This window comes from Hyalella azteca, unplaced genomic scaffold (genome assembly GCF_000764305.2).
Source record: "Hyalella azteca isolate HAZT.00-mixed unplaced genomic scaffold, Hazt_2.0.2 contig913, whole genome shotgun sequence".
In the NCBI taxonomy this organism is placed as follows: Eukaryota; Metazoa; Arthropoda; class Malacostraca; order Amphipoda; family Hyalellidae; genus Hyalella; species Hyalella azteca.
The window spans coordinates 28,411-42,637 of record NW_025931247.1 but is presented as its reverse complement, the minus strand read 5'-3'; the positions used below and the strand labels follow the sequence as shown (position 1 = coordinate 42,637).

The window sequence follows — 14,227 nt, the reverse complement described above, 5'->3', positions numbered from 1 at the left end:
TTGATTCAAGTGATCCAATCGTTAACCTTTTATCAGTTATCACTTTATGTTTCAATTGTATCAAGTAATATTACCGTTACTTGTATGAAAATTCTTTGTTTCTTTCAAATTTAAGTACAACCACAGGTATGTCTGTCACCGGTCAAAGCTGACGAAATACTCCACTCCAGAAAAAGAGTCCATGAAGAACTTTTGAATCGGAAAGGCGGAAACTATTAACAAGTAATAACCTGCTGGTCACGTCCGCAGGAGCGGAAAGTTCGCGCGGAACTTTAATTCGGGGATTATCCACGAGACTTGGTAACGGCAAAGCCACGAGACTTGGTAACGGCAGGCTGTTGCGTAACACATATTGTTTTATTTTTGTGGACTATAGGATAAGAAACCAAGGTCTAGAAACGTGAATGGCTGATCACAGATTAGTGAGGAAATATAGTTCTGGTGGTGGGAGAGCTGGTAAAACCAAGTGACTTTCATTCGCAATCTATACCTCTTTAAACTTACTGTTTGAGGGTCAAGACTTTGGCTTTGGAGTAATATAATCTATTACCGCAGATTTCCAGGCTTTCACTATAATTTACGCATTTACTTTATTAGGCGAAGGTTATTAATTTTTATATGCGAAGGTCTAGTATTAACTGGCATGCTTGTTTCAATTTTACTATCTTAATTGCTATCATTATTGATAATACTAGTGTAGTTTATATTAATAATAATAATAATTAATAATTATTATTATTAATTAATAATATTAATAATTATTGTCATTATTAATATTATTATTATTATTATTATCATTATTATTACTATTATTATTGTTATAATTATATTACAATTATAATGCTATCAGTTGGACTCGGCGTTGCCCTGGATTGAAATTCCGGCAAGTTCAGAATCCCGCCGTCCCTAATCCCAAATACTTCAATTTTATTCTCTGAGATTTCTTAAGATGTAATGCATCAAGCAAGCGTGCCAAACCCAACATTTAACTGACATGTGCGCGTAATAAATGTAGTTTCTTCGAATTTCGTCCGTAGTTTCTACTCAGAAACTATCGGTTTAACAGCACCGGGATCGAAAATACCTTTGTGTCTGTTTAATTAATCAAGCAGCCGATTCTGAAACGATGAATGTAAGAACTTCCATTATTTTTACGTCTCAACATTGGGTATGAAAAAACCCTTGCTTTCATACAGGATATAAGGTATTTAGAGCTTTATGAGTACAGAGTCATGCTATGAGTGGCTGAGATATCAGCCTGGTACCTATCTGTAGATAAGATAGCAGCGTAAGCCCCTACAGCCGTCGAGTGTTGGTCTGAGTCAGCGACTCCCGGAACTAAGGCCGTCTTTGAACTAACATCGCTGACGAGCGTGTGACACAATACTTATACACTGCAGGACTTACAGCACTCACGAGCGTGTGACACAATACTTATACACTGCAGGACTCACAGCACTCACGAGCGTGTGACACAATACTTATACACTGCAGGACTCACAACACTCACGAGCGTGTAACACAATACTTATACTCTGCAGGACTCACAACACTCACGTGAGTGTAATACAATACTTATACTCTGCAGGACTCACAACACTCACGAGCGTGTAACACAATACTTATACCCTGCAGGACTCACAACACTCACGAGAGTGTAATACAATACTTATACTCTGCAGGACTCACAACACTCACGAGCGTGCAATACAATACTTATACCATGCAGGACTCACAAACCTCACGAGCGTGTGATACAATACTTATACCATGCAGGACTCACAACACTCACGAGCGTGTAATACAATACTTATACCATACAGGACTCACAACACTCACGAGAGTGTAATACAATACTTATACACTGCAGGACTCGCAACACTCACGAGCGTGTAAAACAATACTTATACCATGCAGGACTCGCAACACTCACGAGCGTGTGTTACAATACTAGTGCTAGTGTTGTCTGATCACACAAGTCTCACGCCTCAAACACTTTGGTGCGGTGCTAGTGTTGTCTGATCACACAACTCTCACGCCTCAAACACCTTGGTGCGGTGCTAGTCACGCCTAAAACATCATCTGAGGCACTTGCTGTAAAAGCATTAGAAGACAGACTAAAATAACGGTTTAGCTAGCTTGTCTCACAAGGCCTGTACAGCAGAGCGTGCATTTGCTCAATTACAACTGAGGAGATACATGTATCTCTCGGCGCTCATGCACCCTCTAGTCTAGGGTGCCTTAACCAACATCGTTTAGTTCGTCCTAGCAAATAAATCTATAATGTTCTCTTCATTCGTTACTTACATTTTGCTTTCCACCCATGCGTTTTGGTCATTGAAGCCTAGACCATAAAATTGTATGAAGTCAGGATATGAACGCTGCTAGAGTCTATAAACTTTCGAACCAAACCAAGAGGTGGATCTTCGGGGGCTGTTTAAATATGAATTCGGAATTTATCCAACTCTAGGTTGAAAATTCATTGTGACATATATAAGTTTTAGTGTAAACTCTTTTTAGGTTAATAGCGTAGCTGCCTTCATCGGGCTAGTTTGCTGCGTCGGGCGCTTATCAGTGACCGTTGCCTCGCTGATATCTCATCGCGATAAGAGATTAACAGATAGCAGGAACACGGCAGTGATCAGCTCTGCGCACCGCAGTGTCCACCGAATCTTTTATCTGGTCGTAGCCTTCGTGCTCCTCCAGATATTGTTTTAGTCCAATAATATAGGCAGAGCTGTGTGATTCATTGTCTCTTTTGTCCGTTAGTGAAGAACCTGTTACCTCGTGCGAGACCTAGAGTACTCGACTCTTCATTTCATGTTGGAGGCTCAGTAGAATATCTGTTTCTTGGTGAAGGCTGAGTCGGAGAAAGACATTGATGGCGCAGTGGACAGATTCAGTCATTATTATGACTATAAGTGTATATATTTATGGCTATAAGTGTATAAGTATTTACAAGCTTCAAGGTAATGATATCCTCCCAGTCTGGTGCTGGGCATATGGTGACGGATATCATTGTTGTGTTATCATTAGTGTTATCATTCACTTGTTCTGTCGCTCCTCATCATCCGCACCACTCTCTCATCGTACGCATATTATTATGGTTCATCATGCACAACCGAACTCTTCAAAGATTGCAGCTCATCATAGAAAATTCATTGTACAAGATTAGAATAGCTTATTGATTCATCTGCATCTGCAACACCGCGTTTTGTAACCGGATCAGGCTCAAGTCAAGACAATTTATTTCAAACCTGACCGTTGCCCGCTCGACCTGGCAAAGCCTGCTCTGCCAAGTGAATGACAAAAATGACTATAAATGACTAAAAATGACTAAAAAATGACTAGAGAGTCTTGAAAATGTAAAAGTCACGCCATAAAAATTTAAGCGAGACCATCCAATTGCAGGCCTGGAACCACAATTAAGAACTCTGCAATTCCGTAAAATCATTCAATGCAAGGAGACAAAAACGACTTTAATATGCAATGTTGTGTGGGTAAACTCGCCATTGCCAACCAGTTCGGTTCGCCAGTACCACCTCGATTAGTTCCATGCCATTGAACGCCAACCAAAAGGAAAAATCTCATGGAAATAATGAATGTATCACAAGCAAAATATTGAGCTCACTGCACGACTAGTGGCATCAGCACTCGTGAAGACAAAGAGACCGCACTTATCAGTCGACACCAACCAATCTTACGCAAGGATTTATTAAAGTAACTGAGCTCATTTGTCACTGAAAATCCAAATATCAGTTGTGATTTAAACGGCGCATGTCAATGGATGTACTTGTTATGAGGCCTCAATCGATCGAGTTATTCACAACCAATATTCTGATATTGAACTGTCATATATTGCACATGGAAGCATCAGCAGCGCTCCATACAACATTGTGCTCATATTCAGACCCGCGCTAGTAGCATACACCGATGGTAGTCTTAACGTAGCGTCTCAATATCATAACCCCTGGCAGTCTTTACGTAGCGTCTCAATATCATAACGTCTTGCAGGCTTTACGTAGCGTCTCAATATCATAACCCCTGGCAGTCTTTACGTAGCGTCTCAATATCATAACGTCTTGCAGGCTTTACGTAGCGTCTCAATATCATAACCCCTGGCAGTCTTTACGTAGCGTCTCAATATCATAACGTCTTGCAGGCTTTACGTAGCGTCTCAATACCATAACCCCTGGCAGTCTTTACTTACCTGAATATATTACTAGGAAGTGACAGCAAGTCGTCAGTATGGGGAAAGGCAGCAAGAAGAGATCTTCCAGCTCTAAATGTAAGTTTACTGACAATATGTCTTAATATTAACCATATTTATAGCTACATTATAGTCGATCTTGTGGCGGCATAACGACCGTTCTGCGTGATAGCGTCAGTCCGGGCGCGGTAAATTAAGTTTTTGGGTTAATATGTTATATAAGTTTTCCCGACAATATATTAAGAATAATTGGGTTAATTCATGTTTGCTTGTATACACCGAAAGTAATAATATACATACTGTGGCTACCTTTTATTTATTACTCCACTTAATTATAAAGCATCACATGAAATGTAAGAAGACGCAGCACATATCAGTTTCCTGCGCGCACCCTGCCTTGCCAATAGTTCAGTGGCTCAACGTTTAAATAGTATAGTTTGATATTTATGATCAATTCATCAATGATCACGAAACTTAGGTTGAAGGAATGGCGCTAGTTGTTGACGTATGTAATGTTTAATTTTGATCTTAAGCTGTAGTCTATCACTGATAAGCTTTTTAGTCATTAATTCTGATTAGGGAAATTTCCGAAATGCCAAGAAATTAATTCGATGGATCAACAATGACTCGATAAAGGGATATTAGACTATATAACCACTCATTGAGGTTAATTTACTAATTCATTGATTGTATTGCTAATTAAGTAATCCCCTATTTCTGCAAGTTACCAGCCTCAGTGTAGCGTTCAGTTCAGGATTGGACCGAAAGGTCTTGAAGGGCAGGGAACTCTTCTTCGTGTTCCATTTCTATGCCGCAGTTAATTACCTGCAGGCAATTGAAGGAGATTTAATATATTTTGTGAGTGTTTGGTGAATGTTTAAAATAACAATGAATTTGTTTTGTTTTCAGCACATGTGGAGTCCGGCGCCAGCTCGTCCGGTGAGTACTGGAGACCGTAGACCCCCACCGCAGGATGAGGGGATGTTGGTCTAGTGGGTACTGGGGACCGTAGACCTCCCAACGCAGGGTGAGGGGTGCTGGTCTAGTGGGTGCTGGGGACCGTAGACCTCTCATCGCAGGGTGTGGGATGCTGGTCTAGTGGGTACTGGGGAGTGGGGACTGTAGACCCCCACCGCAGGGTGTGGGGATGTTGGTCTAGTGGGTACTGGGGACCGTAGACCCCCCACAGGGTGTGGGGATGTTAGTATCACGATGCTACTACTGTGGGTCTTTAGCAGATATGGAAACCAATTAATTAACTCAATTACTTTAGTGTGAAAATATAATGCTAGGGCTTCAACACCTTGTTTTCTTTTATATTAATTAGAATTCCTCTTGATGATATACATTAGGTGCCCAATATAATTATCAGACGTCTCATACAAATACGAAAAATGCTGTACAATCGGCGATGGATTCTGTATGACACTCATACAAAAGGAGTCTCATCCAATTAACTATGAACCTCACGATACCCTAATACCAAGTAACCTAATTACTATGTTCCCTCCATCGGTAATATCTCATTTGGTATGTACTATCTTGTTTTGACATATTCTATGTAACTGGCTACATCCAATTGTTTAAATATTAAAATATTATTCCTGAATGAACTTATAACGATGCAAACCTTTGGATGAATCCAAAGCAGGAAATCGCCAACGACATTCCCGACTACCGCGCCTGACGGTGCAAGCTACAATAACTCAATTCTAGATCATAATTCCGATGCCGGTATTAGTCCATATAAATGACTGAATAACAAGCTGCGAAAGATTGCCATAATCGGAGAACGATTAACAAAAAATTTATTCCTATTTTATAAGGAAATTATTGTGTGGGAAGAGTGCGCAATGATAAACATTTACTTAATGTGTTACATGCTGGAATTTTTGGACCAGGTATCGCCCCGTCGCAGGGAGTTGAAGAAATATGCGTGTCTGGCCCCACATTATTGTCTGATACTACCGGCCCCTAAAATTTAGAGTGTCCGTGCAAGGAACATGAGCAAACAAGAACCCTGCTAATTTTATTCCTTAGTATAAAGCTTAAATTAATTATTTTATGTAATGTGGAGATATAAGTGAATTATTTCCTCTGTAATGAACAGGCGACATTGCCAAGGTGCCGAAGCCGGTGATGGTCGCGTTCATCGGAATTGAGCTCATCTTCGGCCTGGTCTTCATCATCGTCGGCAGCCTCAACGTCGACAAGTGTAACATCGACAAAATGATACCAATCTGGCTCATCATGATGGGTGAGTGGACCTGTCATCGAAATGATACCAATCTCGCTCATCATGATGGGTGAGTGGACTTGTCATTAAAATGGTCCCACTATCATGATGGGTGAGTGGACCTGTCATTAAAATGGTCCCACCATCATGGCGGTTGAGTGGACCCACCGAAAACACCAGGCTTAATCAGCCCACAGGTGTATATGTATAAGGTAACGCAGGTTGATCTCTCTTAGCGATTGATAGATGCAGTGACCGCTTGCTACTTAATTGGAGCTTCGGTTATCGCTGCTACAGTAGTTCGCAGATTGTTCAAAAATTGTATATCTCAATAATAATATCTGTAAAAAGAATCAACATAATTCAGTAATGCCGCGAGCATTGCTCGCGGGCTATCAGAAGTCAGCGATTGCCCGCGCAGTTCAGAGCACAAGACATTGACTGGCATGATGATGTTGAGCAAGCAAGTTGACTTTCTGGACATGCTGAGGGCAGCAATGGCTGTGCGTGGTGTACGTCGCACGCCATTGGATCAACTGAATGAAAGGTTTGCTTCATGAAAGTTACGTGTATATCCGAGAAACCGCCTCGACATCGTTCACCGATGACGTTATGCAAGTTTCAATTGTCTTAGAACGCGTTTTTTTTTTGTTACGGAGATACCTTATCGCTGGGCATATCGGACCAGCGAGTAGAGGAGCTCAGCTTCGATTTCGTTAGTCCAGTAGTCCCGAAGGTTGGCTGTAAGCTTTTCTTCAATGTCTTAATTATGACAATTCCTCGTGATGAACGATGCTTGCTTATAATCAACCACGCTTGTATGCAGGTGTGGTGTACTTGGTCACGGGCGTGCATGAGTTCCTTCAGTTCCTGCGCTCCAACAAACCTGCGCACGCCAACAAAGGAAGAGGCTTCATCTCCCTCATCATCACCGGCGTCCTGACCCTCATAACCGTCGCCCTCTTCGTCGCAGGTGAGGGAACATAGGAAGAGGGTTCGTCTCTCTCGTCATCACCGTCCACGATTGCCAGAGAGCAGTGGTCCCAAAACTGACCAGTTTGTTGTGCTGCGGCCATCATTCTATAGCTCCTATATCCACTTCGTAGTATATCACTCTCTCACGGAAGTATTTTCAACTACAATTGAATAAGAACATCATATTTCCACTTGTTAATAACATTATTGAAAGTAAATCCTGAAAAATTTACAACAACATTCATGAATTGCACCTAACAATATCATTCTGCATTCTATGACTTCACATGAATTCTTCCACTGATTATCGTGGATGGTTAGAGCGTTATTTTGCGAGGCTCAAATAAGTAGCTGGTCAGCCCGCGCTCTGGACGCCAACACTTAAATGACCTGAACAAGCAGGCACCCTCGACGCCGTCTGCCGCGACGCCTCGATGGTACATAATGAGTGGTTAGTGAGAGTAACTATTGTGGTATCACAGGTATTGCTGCCATATCAACCTCAGGTAACGTGTTCGTGTACCGGGCGTGGAGTGTGGGACCGGATTTCGGGCACTACTGGTTCGAGAACGGCTGCGACATGGGCGCCTACATGCTCTCCTTCGTGGCCGTGATCTTCATGGACGTGTTATTCGGAGTCATCATGATTGGCATCTTAGCTTACGCTTGCTGCCACTGCTTCTGCAAGAAATAGTTACAGCTGCTGCCACTGCTTCTGCAAGAAATAGTTACCGCTGCTGCCACTGCTTCTGCAAGAAATAGTTACAGCTGCTGCCACTGCTTCTGCAAGAAATAGTTACCGCTGCTGCCACTGCTTCTGCAAGAAATAGTTACAGCTGCTGCCACTGCCTCTGCAAGAAATAGTTACAGCTGCTGCAACTGCTTCTGCAAGAAAGAGTTTACCAAATTTTTTTAAAATATTCTATCAATAGAGGAAGAAGATATCATCATATTCGAAAACTCTTTTAAAAACTGTAATCTTCTTTCGATCGGAGCATTTGAGAAGAATAATACAGAACGTACAACGCAAACTGATTTACAGCAAAACTAAAAAATTGAAGTTTAATTACTTGTAACATTGCTTTCAGCGTCTAGCCTTCATGCTACGTCGGTGGCCAGAATAAAGTCGCCTTTAAATTTATCAATCATGTATAAGAACTCAAAAATTTTACCACTATTAATAAGTTCGATTACTGAAGTGATTTTAAATGTAAATATTTTGGAGTAGCTGGTAAGCTCTAGATTTTAAACGTACTATTAATAATTGTCACTCATGGATGTCGCAAAATGTTCAAGACAAGCAAGCTCCGCACTTTTTAGTTCAGGCAAAAATGCTCAATTTTTAATTCAGACATTACTATGCTCCCGCCAGGAGGGGTGGGACAGGCGCATGCCAGCTCGCCAGGCACATATTAATTTCGTAATAAAATATATACATTTTTAATGGGAGCTAATTTCCAGGTGTACAAAAAAATTATGAAATAAAATGAGAGTATTTTTTGAGCTGCGACACCTAGCATGAGTGCGACATCGTTAGTCCTTCAGTCAACCATCGTTAAGGCTTTACTACGAAAGGAATACTAAATTGTGAGCCCGCAACCCAACGTTGCGCTGTACAGTACTGAGGGACGACTGTAGAACTTGTGATCGTCACAAGATCTACTGATCTTCTGGAGCTGATCATGTAACAGCAGTTGTGGAGACAGCCAGGTTGGGTGGAGCGATTAAGCCCATGAGCGATGGAGATGCTTAATATTTTTGTTATCATTACACAATGAGCGATTGCCAATAATTGTCTTCGATGCTTACTGCATTGCTATTTACAATAGATAAGCTACAATTTGATACTTGCTAATAAAGGAATACATTCTACGATTGAGTTCATTGTCCTATGGGAGGCAACATCGCTAGGTATCAGTTTGTCCCTTCACTTCTTCCCCCTTTAAATAGAGGACTGAAGTTCTACTAAACACGATGACATAATTACAAAATCTGTCGCTATTGTAGAGCTATGCAATAAAAATCTGCCTTATTGTACGCTAGTTCGAAGTGTAAGACAAACGACGGTATTTCTAATCTGATAGCAGATCAATGAAAGATTTTCTCAGATGAGGGCAAGGCTAACGTTCTTAATCAGCTATTTAGCAACGGGTTAACAGATGAGAACTCAACAGTAATCCAGTTATCGAGGAGCGCCCAGTAGGCTCGAAGCTAAAAGGTTTTGAAATATACGAAGATGTTCTCAAGTGCTTGGCCGCTCTGAATCCCAACAAGTCATGTGGACCAGGCGGCTTCCTCCCAAGATTGCTCAAAGAATTAGCAATCGTCCTGGAAGGCCTTTTAACAGCGTTTTTTCAAAAAACCTTGAACGAAGGGACTTTGCCGGCCGATTGAAAAGAAGCGCAAGTGGAACCATTCTTCAAAAAAGCTAACAAAAGTAGCCACGGTAACTATCGCCCTGCATGTCAGTCTGACAAGTGTTGTTTGTAAGGTAATGGAATCTGTTTTGAGGGATAGGATTATCGATCACTTGACTGTTCACCATCGCCTATCAGACTGTCAATATGATCTTATTGCCGGTAGATCCGGCTCCACTAGTCTCTTGTCTACGTTGAACGAATGGACTCGCCTGCAGGACGAAAGAGAGCCAGTGGATGCATTGTACCTCGATTTTGCCAAAACATTTGACAGTATTCCGCATGAGTGGCTGTTGCGTAAAGTGATGTCTCTGGGAATTGAGGGAAACGTACTTCAATGGATCAGAGATTTTCCAGTAGGTAGACGACAACGTGTCAGCATGAACGGAACCGTGTCAGACTGGGCGTCAGTGCGCAGTGGCGTGCCACATGGAAGCGTTCATGGGCCTATTTTGTTCGTTGCTTTTATAAACGACCTGCCAGAAGTAGTGTCCAGCGTGTGCTCCATGTATGCCGATGGACACAAAAGTTTATAAAACAGTGAAGGATACGTCAAATAAAGCGCAATTGCAAGATGATCTTGACTGTTTAGGGTGAGCATGTAGGTCAAAGTCTATTTTCTATATTTAGGTAAGGATCATATCCAAACTTGGTACACATATGTAGAATGGAAAATGACGACTATTTTGTTCGCGTGAATTTTTCGAAAAATGAAAGAAAACGTGAAATTCATAGAAAACGGCCAAAAAGGGGGTACTCTAATAAAAAAATTAATAACTGTTGCAAATCACATGCTACAACATTGAGACCCGTATCATTCGATGCGTAAAGACCATATCTAGCGATTGTCGGGCCACTTTTTCAATTTTTTATTGGTTGACTTGTTATGACGATTTTTCTGAAAAATTTCGATTTACCCCCACTTTTTGAATTTTTCCCCCTTTTTTCGAAATATTTTATTTTCAAAACTAAAACGATATTGAAAAAATGGCACGAGAATCGCTAGATATTTTAATTGCGAATCGAATGGTATATGTCTCATTTCTGTAGCTTTAAAACACTAGGAGTTATTAGGTTTGCCATGACAATAAGCTAACTTTTCAGGACAGCCCGACAAAGTCCCGTGCGCCTCGAAGTAGGCACTCAATGTATCAAGGATACGAAACTAAACGTTACTGGAGATTGTACCAGTCAAGCATGGTGGGAGCGAGTGCTTGCACACATCCCACCTCCCACAGCTAGCACACAGGGGGGTAACTAAGCTCTATTTCCACCAGCCACTCTATTTATGTGCGACGCAGCTAATTTTCCTCGATCTAATTTCTTAAAGAACTCCCCCACTCCCTTGCGAAACCTCTAGTGAACGCATAAAATAACGTACAGAGATGGTAATGGTACCGTTGGATAGCTCAGAATGTCAGCTTTAATATGAGACTAAAAACCGGAAAAGCCGAAATCCAAAATTTTTACCTACATGCTCCCCTTAACTGGGCTGATACGTGGCAGCTGCGGTTTCATGCTGACAAGTGTAAAGTACTTCACCTCGGGAAGAACAATGAGCAGCAAGATTTCAGTATGAGAAGACATGGTTGCAGCAAGAGAGTAATGATTGAGAATTCTAGCGCCGAAAAAATTTGGAAGTTTATATCGACAAGAGTTGAAATTTTCTAGGCATATTGAAACGCAAGCTAATAAATCCAATAAACTACTTGGACTGATCGCTCTTACGAGTTGTTAGATGCTGATAGAAGCGAAGAAGCTGTTGTTTGTCGCTTTCGCGCGTTCAAACCTAGAGCTTGGAAACGCCGTGTGGTCACCAAAACTTGAAAAGGATAAAAATTTAATAGAGAGTGTTCAAAGACGTGCAACAAGGATATTCAATGCTTGAACGACAAGTCTTGCGAAGAAATATTAAAGATTTTAAAGCTTCCATGCATCTGCTATCGACGAGTGTTTGGTGACCTCATTGAAGTATACAAGTATACAGACGATTGTATAATACAAGGTCCCAGAAGGATTACTAGATTACTAGAAAAAAGTGCGTTGCAACTCATCGAGGCGACGATATTTCTTCTCACTTCGAGTCACCGATATGTGGAACAGCCTCCCTGATGATATTGCCGACGGTCCGAGTATGAACGCATTCAAGAACAGACTAGATAAAGTTATGGAGAAATATATGTTCAGACTTGAAATACCTAGCACTATATCAAATCTGGTATAAATCTATTAGCAATCTAATACTAACGTCAGTTTTGAAAAGATCCAATCAAAAGTACCGTTTTTAGATTTCCTGTGAACAAGTGTCGAAAAATACGTACATGCATAGCCGATAGGCCACATCAGGCATACTCTTCAGCGCCGACATATCGCTATGATATGATACAATAATTCGAGTGACCGAAATCGAAGCTAAGTCCAGTGCGACGTCGGACACGAGTAGCTTCAGGCAATGAAAAGCTAGCGCTCATAATCGAAATTCATTCCCGTCACTTGAAGGGATTTGACTTGAGAGTTCCCAAAAGCTCCTCTTACAATCTTACAGTACTGTGATGGACTCATTTTTGCTGTGTAATGATCGTTCCTGACCTGTAATACTGAACTGACTATTACTTATACGAGCACTTAAGAAAAAACCCCTGCGCTAACACCAAGCCCGTGTCCGTCCTTTCTAACCCCTGCAATAACACCAAGCCCGTGTCCGCCCTTTCTAACCCCTGCAATAACACCAAGCCCGTGTCCGCCCTTTCTAACCCCTGCATTTTGCCTTCTCCGGAAAAAGAATCCAGTTGGATGTCGGATTTATTATAAGAAATTAATGGTGGCAGCAGTAAACGAATAAGTTTAGACATAATTTTATTTTAACGGATTTTTTCTCTCAAAACATTTCTTTTAATTTATGTTTCCTGGGTTGGCTTTGGCATTTTAAAGTCGTTACCAACTTACCGCCTTCGTGACTTATGAATTAGGATTTATATAATGTACTTTCTTTTAACGTGGTTTCCCTAATATAGTTTTAAAAACATTGTTGAAGTGCACGAATGACCCGTCGTATTCACAAGAAACTTTCAATGATGATGCAACACAAACCCTGCACCTACAGGCGTCCTTGTCACGCCTCCACATAGATCGTTACGAGTCAATAATCAATGACACCTTAGACTGGCGTTAAGGTCACTTGCAGAGACCGAATACAGTTGACAAAATTACGATTTTAGAACCAATTTCTGCATATGCCAGAAATATATGGACATTGAAATATTTACCTTATATCCATTAAGTTATTAGTCCTTATTAGTTTATCAGAACTGCAGCGATGCTCACAAGCCTACTTAATTTAAATTATTTTAAGAACACACTGACATCTCACATTAAGGTGTCAGTCAGTCATGAAAAGATCCGTTCAAATGACACGATTTTAGTTCTGTGAACAAGGCACGAAAAGGAGAAGAATCGGCGACAGGCCACATCAGGCCTACACTTCAGCGCCGAGATCACTATGTTATGTTATGTAAGGTGGACCACGAGAGGCATTACGATGGTTAACCTAAACTGTTTAAAAAGTAGCAATTGCAATCTAAAACGAAACCGAAAACACTTGGCGCACTCATGACATCATTATGTTTACAAATGCAATCGTTAGGGCTCGGTTTCATATTGTTCTTAAGATAAATGCTGCAAGTTGTCGTACCTTACAAACAAGTTTCAAAGCAATAAGGCTTGATCAGTTCAAGTACGCATTGCAACCTCAAAAAAGCTGGAAAATTGAAAAAGTTAGGGAATTGACGGAATAGCTTTTCCAACCACTGCGTTACCTGTAGCTCCACTTCATAGGCTTCGTCCTCCCTCCCAAAAATGCTGCGCTGTGGCCTTGTTGCACCATTTGTACACGTAACAGTTATCTGTTATTAGTTCATTCACTACTCCGTCAGGCACCCTTTGTATACGTAGTAGTTATCGGTTATTAGTTCATTCATTACTCCGTCTCACCCTTTGTATACGTAGTAGTTATCGGTTATTAGTTCATTCATTACTCCGGCACCCTTTGTATACGTAGTAGTTATCGGTTATTAGTTCATTCATTACTCCGTCTTGCACCCTTTGTATACGTAGTAGTCATCGGTTATTAGTTCATTCACTACTCCGTCAGGCACCCTTTGTATACGTAGTAGTTATCGGTTATTAGTTCATTCGTTACTCCGTCTTGCACCCTTTGTATACGTAGTAGTTATCGGTTATTCTACGAATACGAGATAGGCGGACAATAGTAGTTATCGGTTATTCTACGAATACGAGGTAGGCAGACAAGGAGGTTGCTATGCCCACGTGTCGGTCGCCATGCCCACGGCTCTGGACTCGAGGACAACAAAGCCTCAGTAGAGTAGCGTG

At 41.2% G+C, this 14,227-nt stretch overlaps 1 protein-coding gene across 1 annotated transcript; it reads left to right on the top strand.

The window, feature by feature from the left end:
• Window positions 1-3,990: 3,990 nt before the first annotated feature.
• Window positions 3,991-9,293, top strand: LOC108671660. Its single transcript, XM_018159231.2, has 5 exons — window positions 3,991-4,288; window positions 5,120-5,149; window positions 6,321-6,467; window positions 7,273-7,419; window positions 7,928-9,293. Exons 1-5 carry the CDS (start codon window positions 4,249-4,251, stop codon window positions 8,113-8,115), a joined length of 552 nt encoding a protein of 183 aa, XP_018014720.1. The 5' UTR covers window positions 3,991-4,248; the 3' UTR covers window positions 8,116-9,293.
• The last annotated feature ends 4,934 nt before the right edge of the window (window positions 9,294-14,227 follow it).